General features: G+C 43.2%; 1 protein-coding gene across 1 annotated transcript; it reads left to right on the top strand.

Annotated features, from left to right (window-relative positions):
• Nucleotides 1-3,036: 3,036 nt before the first annotated feature.
• LOC306835595 (vesicle-associated membrane protein 1-like) lies at nt 3,037-6,716 on the top strand. The gene is made up of 3 exons (XM_079362236.1): nt 3,037-3,120; nt 5,261-5,404; nt 6,062-6,716. The coding sequence occupies exons 1-3, from the start codon at nt 3,118-3,120 to the stop codon at nt 6,209-6,211; spliced, it is 297 nt and encodes a 98-aa protein (XP_079218362.1). The 5' UTR covers nt 3,037-3,117; the 3' UTR covers nt 6,212-6,716.
• The last annotated feature ends 1,679 nt before the right edge of the window (nt 6,717-8,395 follow it).

Below are 8,395 nucleotides of genomic sequence, written 5' to 3'. Positions count from 1 at the left end.
CCCGAACTGCTCAGTTTTTTTGGCTGGGGTTAGGGTTAGGGGTTGACCTGCTCCCTGCTCTTGATTGGCCTCCTGGCTCTTCTTCCAACCTGCTCAACCTCATGCTGTCCTCTGTCTGTCCACTAGATGGCCTCAGACATCCATCTGCTACCATCCTAAACCTGACTGAGGATTCAATAGAACACTAAATCCTGAATCCTCTTTTTCTCTTTCATGCACCCAAAGTTGTGACATATGATTGATTCAAAATAAGGGGTTCAGTTCCCAGCTCTGGCAGCCGCATGTCTGATGTGTCCTCGAACAAGACTTAACCCCTTCTCTGCCTGGGTTTTCCCTGCGGACTCACACTTCCTTGTGTAGTTCACAGACATGCTTGTTTGGTTTTTTATTATTTATTATTAGTGACTGAATTTCCTCTGAGTGTGAATGTGACATACGTTCTGATGCAGCTTTTTTAACCACAGTTATGGATTACATTACATCACATAAACAGTTTAAAGGTCCTACATTCTGCCCTTTTAGGGGTTTATATATCTTTTGTTTGTGTCTACTAAAGTTCACAATCGCTAATGTTCAAAGAAAGTTTCTGTTTTCATACTGCTGCTCCACGTAGACTCTCCCATTGTATTTCTAACACTCAGAATCCCCCACCGAGAGAAATATATCTGCAGATAAAAGCTGCATATGTTAACACAAAACATTTAATAAATTGAAGTGTCTAAGTCAAGACTCATTTGGTAAGTGTAGAAAACACTCGGCATAATATGACACTTCTTAACATTAGTGTCTACAATACACAATATTTGTTTTTGGGTTTTTTTAGTTATTGAGAATTGGTCGTCCTTTAATTGTAGTTAGCATCGATATCCAAGAGGAGATGGTGTTTCTATTGGCACCATAGATTTTCTCCACTAAAAGTTCCAAATGAATGATGTCAAAATGCGTATTAATCCACTGTGATATTGAGAGAACGTGGAGCCCTTTTTTGCAGCGGTAACTCCAGCTATCATGAAGCGTTTATGTCTTTTTGAAGAGACCACAACATTTCTCCATATTTTCCATCCGTCATCCTCCAGAGATTCCCTTGACCACACCTGCTGAATGTCCAAAAGCTCACACCTAGAAGGAGATAGGATAGAGTACATTTTAGAGACTGAATGTTTGACTAGATCTCGTTCACCTAGAACTTATAACAGCTGCTCTAGCAACGTTTCTTATGTGTCCTTGGGCAAAACGCTTAACCCCAAGAAGCTACAACATGAACCCTCTACCATCACCGTGTGAATGTGGAGGAGTGACGCGTGTTGGAAAAGTAAGTTTAAGTAAGAAAACTAGAAGAGTGATATATAAGCTCAAGTCTGTTGACCATTTAGCATCATGCATGCTGAGGGATTTGAAAGTACTTGAGGGAGGGGATAAAGGGAGGTAACAGCATCACTGGGGTCATCAGGTGGGCATCAGGTCCTTCACAGGTGTTTTCAATGACAGACCCTGAACGCCTCAGGAGGGCACATCTGGTCGGCTCTACTATCTCCATCCCATAGTTTTCCTTCCATGTTCCCATAGCTCTATATTTAGAGTGATATGTGTTCAGGGCTCTGTTCTGTGTGGCGTTTAGGGGCATGGGACAATGTGCTGCTCTGCTTTATTTTAATGGGATTAAGATCATCTGTAAAGAATAATTATCTGATAAATATACAATCTGCAGTGAGAGTTTAACGGATGCTTTAGAGAGATTAGTTGGTGGAGCCCATAATTGATATTTACAGAGCTCCAGCTGTAGGTGTAGATGTAAATAAATACTCTGAGTTATGAAACAAAGGTGGTTCAAGTTTTGTGAGAAATTCCCACAAAGAAGCAACAATAACCTTTGAGGAAGAAATGTGAGAATTATACCAGACTTCCTCTTTCTGATATTTCACTTTCTAAACAATTTGACCGATCGAAACTGTCGATCCTGAATGTGTGTGTGTCATCCACACACACACACACACACACACACACACACACACACACACACACACACACACACACGTCTCCTAGCACATGAATACACAGATTCTAAAGATGAAATGTGTGCTTGGTTTTATGTCAAGACAGGTCTGCCGCAGGTCTGGCTCCAAATCCTAAGTCGAGTGTTGTGTGCACTTGTAGTGGCAGCCGAAGCAAACTCTAACACGAACAGGTATATCACTGATCCTCCGCCATGTGTGATGATGTGCAACAGTTTAAACGAGGTGAACAAACCCAACATCTTGTCCCATTTTCAAGCCCAGCACAGTTTAGCAGATGGCTGTTCCGTCATGATCCGGGTCTGCTGAAGATTTCTGCCTGTTAAAAGGACGTTTTTTCTTGCCACGCTATGACGGATTAAGCTGGGCTCTTGTAATATAGCCATCAGTAAGGTCCTTTACCTGCTTTTTGTAAACATAACAATGAGCATGGTCTTGTTACCTGCTCTTTTGTTAATGTTAACAGACAAACAGTAAGGTCCTTTACCTGCTTTTGTAAAGTGATAACATCTGTTATGAATTGACGCTATATAAATAAAGATTGATTGATTGATTGATAGGGAACCTTTTTGTGGGAATGTGGAGGAATATGGTGGCCTGCTAATGCCTGGGGTTGCTCAGTCTAGGTCAAAGAGCAGGTTAAGAATTGAACCCTCTACTTGTCTGGGGCCTGTTCTGTCCAATCTGAATGTCCTCCCTGTACCTGAGTGGGTTTTCTCAGCGTACTCATGCTTCCTCCCACAGTTCACAGACAGATGATGGACGTATGTTTGGTTATGACTGAATTTCCCATCAGTGAGGAAGTAGCCATATTGGAAGTCCGGGGATTCACAGAGTCTGCCTGTGGCCACATAACCAGCCATGTTGATCACAGACAGTCCAAATCTCCCAGTAAATAAGACTGTCTGCGAGAAGTGAAAGCAAAAGGAGAGAGCTGACATGAGAGTAGCTAAGCAACAAGCAAACCACAAAAAGCAGCAAGGTGGAACATACACATTTCAAAAAACTTGTTCATTGTGTTTCCTGTTTCTGGAGCTTTACGGAGGCGCACTTTAAATGCATTCGTACCGGTGACGGCTTCAACTAGACAGGAGACGCCACAAACATGGTAAGTCCATAAATAACTCCAGATAATATGTTCAACATGACTTTCATAACGCTGAACACTTTCCACGAGAAGAGAGAGGAAGAGCTCATACCTGTAAGGTCAAAGTTGGCAAAGAGGACACTGGGTGTCACCTGTGACGTCTCCCTTTCTACCTGTTGACAGTTTTTATTTCTACATGTTGAGAAAAGAAGACGAGGAAGAATCAAAGTTCTTCTAAAGTCAGTGCAGGGCAGGATGTCAGGCTCCAGGAGAGTTTGGCTTCAAGTCGGAAGATTTTCTTTTTTAAGATTTATTTTTGGGCTTTTTGAGCCTTTATTGGAGAGATAGGATAGTGAATAGAGAGAGAGAGAGAGAGAGAGAGGGAGAGCGAGAGAGAGAGAGAGAGAGAGTGGGGATTGACATGTGGGAAAGAAGCCACAGGCTGGAGTCAAACCCGGGTTGCTCCTGTTAAGGACAATAGCCTCCATATATGGGGACGTGCGCAGTAACCACTGAGCCACCCGAGCCCCCAAATAACAATTTTTATGAGGAATCATGAAACACAGGACATGATGTGAAACTGTGCCAGTGGGAGGTATACACATGAGGTTTGCCTTGATTTTGAGAGTGGCGTGAGAGTTGTATCTCAGACGTGGGAAAAATGTAAATCTTGGGAGTCAAAACAAAAGTCAAATCAAGTTTATATAGCACATCTACAACAGCTTCAGCTGACGAAAGTGCCATACATGCACACAAACCAATACTTACCTGGACTTTAAATAGTCAGAGACTCAAATCATCAAAAGAGTAAGAAACACTCACTCTATTTAATGAATCAGCTTAAATTTAAACAAATCAAAAAGTCATGAAAACTAATACTCAGCATTCAATTCACTGTCACTTTCATAACAGGCCTCTACATAGAACGAGAGGAAGATGGATGACAGAGAGACGAGAGAGTTGCAAACAAAGAGCTGTTAGTTATGTGCAATAATAAAGACCTGACTGACACCAGAGGTGCAGAGAGTGTTTTGCTCTATCTGTCGGTTTCCTTTTCCTGTCAACATCTGAGACGGGGATTTCCTCTCATTACTCTGAATACAAATTGTATTCCGGTCTAACTGCTCTCTGCATGCTTTCAATGTAAATGAGCTGTGTCTGTAGCTTTAAATATGTAAATGAGCTGTGTCTGACCACGCCCCCTCTCTGGAAGGCCTCGGGTGTACTCGCTGCTTTCTGGCTCTATGTCCTATTGTTTACAGTGAGAAGGCAGACTCAGAGGGCAGAACAAACACCTAGCTGTGGGAGTGTCACCCACCTGGGGGAGGGGCTACTGCCCTTTGTGATGTCATGAACATCACAAAGGCACATCTCCAAACGGCCTGTTTGAGCACACATTTTCTGAAAAGAGGAGCAGGCAAAAGACATTATTGGGGGGTGGGGGGGTAAAAGTAGATTTTACAGAATGTGACCTTTAAATCATCCAAATAAAAAATGGCCACTGAGCAGCAGAGAGAATCACTCCCATGATTCCCCTTGGACAGGATGATTGAGAGCAACCTGGTGTGGAATAAATATACTGAGCCTTTAACTCTGTTTCTGAGGTTGTGGTGATGAAAATGTTACAAAAAACACTAAACTCAACATAACATGAAGTTCCCTTATCGAATAATCTGGATCTGGACCCCGAAAAACAAGATAGAGATTTTTCAGAGATATTTATAGTGTTGATCTTGACTTTGTCTCAGTCCCGAAACATCTTGGTCTCGGTCTTGGTATCGGAGCACTCGATTCTCGGTATGTTGGTTAGTGTGGTCGTGACTGCAACTCTACATGGACTGTATTTTCAACTAATTTGATTTGTTCCACACATTGCAATGCACACAACCCTTCATAGAAAAGACATAAAGTGCAGTCGTGCTACATAACTGTTAAATCAGTCCTGATTTTAATGGTGCAATATTTCTTCCCAGATGGTAGGGGGACACACAGACTGTGTCCTGGGTGTGTTGTGTTTACTTCAGTGTTCAGAGTCTATGACTTTACTACACATAAATAAAGAGAAAAGAACACCAAACATCAGATTTGACTAAATGACCGGGTTGATCCAGCTCCTGTCTCACCAGCCTTTGAAATCCTGCTGCATGTGTTGATTGGGCAGGAAAATGGAAAGAGCCGTCTGCAGCGGACCCAGGACGACGTGGAGGAGGTGAAGGTCATCATGCTGGACAACCTGAACAAGGCCGATGAGAGAGGTGACAAACTGAACGACCTGGAGGACAGAGCTGACGAGCTGCTGGAAAAGGTAAGAAAGATGTTGAGGTGGAAGAAAGACAACACAGAACTTTAGTTTCTGTGTGGACTTTGTGAAGGTCGGGGGAATGACTGGAGTTTATCGTGTACAGACTCCCTCTCTGCAGGCGCACAAATAGGAAATGTCACATTGAGGTCTAAAAATACACCTTAGGAGGAGCTGGAGAGGAAAACAAATGTACAATTTACATCCTGATTGTGTTTGATGGGGCTATTTTTACAGAGGTATTTCCTATTGTTTGCTAAGATGAATGAAGTAGGCTGGTCTCCCTGGGTACCACAGAGCGAGTCCAGGACATGCCACGAGGTAAATGTGCGTCCGCGGGTCAAAAAGAAGGTCAAGCTATTCCCACATAGCCCCGTTGGCCTGCTGTGTTACATCACACTGTGGTCAACATCTCAGGGAAGTAGAACACGAACAGTTTGATTCACTTTGTCAACACATAGTTTGTACGTTTCTGCAGCTCTGGAGTATCGCTCAGCACTCAGAGGAGGATAACACATCGACACTTTGGAGCCATTTAAAGACCTGAAGCTGCACTCGGTCCGGATTTTATCAGAATGAGGGAACAACCAAGTCATTGTGATGTGAAGAGGATAATCATGAGACTCTGACTTTAACTTTTCTCCACGTGTGCTTCTCTTTCAGGCCAAAACTTTCGAGAAGACTACGAATCGACTGAAGCAACAGGAAAAAGGGAAGGTGAACAGAAAAAAACTGTTGATCGGAGTGGTAGCTGCAGTCATCATCATTGTAGCTATAATCTTTGCCATCATTTATGGCAAAGGTGGACAGTAGACATGGGGACGGAGGGACACGATGTGGAAGAAGAGACGGGGTCCAGCAGAGAAGCTGTACAGACTGTGGGACTCACCTGAACTCCTCACGATGTGAAGAACTTGTTTTGTTTGTTGCTGTTTAGTGGGGGCTGTCATCCCATTCCTGCTTGGTGTTCAATATAAGAAGCATTAACTGATGTTCTGCCTCAAATCAAATACATTGTCTATGACGCAGTGGAAAAGAGTCTCTTGGTTTGTTCATGTCTGAACTTGTTTTACACATCTTCAGGTATTTTTTAAACAAAGGTTTTCCTCCTCCGTCTGAAAGAATAATCCCGTCCACACACGCTCACTTCTCAAAAACACGTTTGTCCACATGGAAACTCAAACTGTCATGAGCACGGCGGATCAGAAACGGTGTCGTTGACATGTGAAACCTTTCATCGCATTCCTCTGCAACCAGCATTTCATGCACAAAGTTTCATTCTGCTGGTCAACACAGTGGGAGGGTGAGTGTGAAACGTTGACGTTGTCTTTCCTTCTTCAGTGACTGTAGGAGCCTTCATGTTTTTGTTTTATATTTTGCTCCTTACTTGGGTTTCATACTATTTCCAGTAGTTAGCATTGGGCGCTGTTTACATGATGTTTACCTGTGCATTGGGAGACAAGACAAAGAGGGTGAGTGGGTTTGAAATATTTTCTGTTGACCGTCATCTCCATTGTTATCTTCATCATCATCGTCATCTTTGGACTTTTTATTCAGAATTACTTTTTCATTATTTTGTTGAATAAATCTTCAAACATTTCTGGTCTGTGAATTGTTGGAGTCAAAGGTGTCACAGGTACACACAACAGTGACCTTTAACAGCCTTTCATGTTTTTCTTTGTGATTTACACGAAGCTGTTGTGTCCTCACTGAGATCTAGAAACAAGAGAACGGACCACGCTCTGACAGCAAACGTGTGTTATGGTTAAAACGTGGTTTAAAAAATGCTCTTAGATCTCCTCTCATCTTCTGACTGCTGCTCTTTCACACTCTTTCACACTTCCACGTCAGGACAATAGGAGCTCTTAGGTTTCAAAGGCGTATGAGTTTCATCAGGAGCTAAAAGTTTTAATGAGTACGTCTGTTCAAGTTGAACGGTATGGAAACAAGTCTGTCAATCTACAGTATTGGGTCAAATGAAGAACCTTTAGACAGAACAGAGACGTGGGAAGTAGTCCGTGTTTGTTTTGACTGATTGATTACCACATGTGGTTCCTGTGATCTCCTGAGTAGGTGCTACTTTAGAGACAGTTGGATTGTGCAAAGCCCTCCTTAAACAAACAAAGTGTGACTGTGAAACACAAACATAACCACTTAATTTGATTAAATTAAACTTTCATAATTCTGCGTGCAGGAGAGAGAAAAACAGGATTCAGATGGCAGGCAGGATGTCTGAGGCCATCTAGTGAACAGACAGAGAACATCATGAGACTCCCTGACGGGGAAATGTGAGTGTTGATAAGGACCCTATCTAATGACTGAGGATGATGTATGCCCATGAGAATGGTGGCCAACTTTAGGGCGTGTCAGTCTAATCAGCACGTAGGACATCCGGCCAAGACTTCCTCTTGTCAGGGTTATCAGGCGGGCGACAAAGCATGAGGCCACAAGGAGGGCAGCTAGGAAGACGACAAAAAAAGATGCAGCAGGCTGGGAGGACAGCCAGGAGGTTTTACGCCTTGCCATCAAAGGAGAAATAGGAGCAGGTATTGGTCCGGCCACATGGACCCAGGACTGGCCAGGGGCTCCGACAGGGACGCTGGAGGGGCTCTGGAGACTGCAGGGGACGAGGCTCTGGAAGCCGGGAGACTGTCACACTCGCTGCTGGGGCCATGAAGACTTCAGTTTGCTGCACAGCAAAGACTCCAGGATGGTGGCCACTTCTTTTTGTCTGGCCTCCATGGCTACCAGGACAAATAACTGGTCCAATGAGATTAATTAATCATTGCAGTCTTCAATTCCTAAGAAGCCTTGTGAAAAAAAATATTTTTCAGTCTAAACTTTCTCAAAGTTCTGCTGGGTCCATAATGTGGTTGGTTCATTCTGTCTGTCATCATGTGGGATTAACAAGATACTGGACCCAAGTGCAGACTAAAAAGGATCTACTTTACAAAAAGGCCAAAAACAAAGTCTCATTTTCTTTTGGTTTACAGCAAA

The sequence above is a fragment of the Symphodus melops genome (assembly GCF_947650265.1).
Source record: "Symphodus melops genome assembly, chromosome: 1".
NCBI classification, from domain to species: Eukaryota; Metazoa; Chordata; class Actinopteri; order Labriformes; family Labridae; genus Symphodus; species Symphodus melops.
This window is presented reverse-complemented; position numbering and strand designations above follow the sequence as displayed.

Excerpts from the sequence above, each read along its gene's own strand:
- LOC306835595 (XM_079362236.1), top strand. Across the intron at positions 5,405-6,061 it reads CTGACGAGCTGCTGGAAAAG|GCCAAAACTTTCGAGAAGAC; the intron begins GTAAGAAAGATG and ends CTTCTCTTTCAG.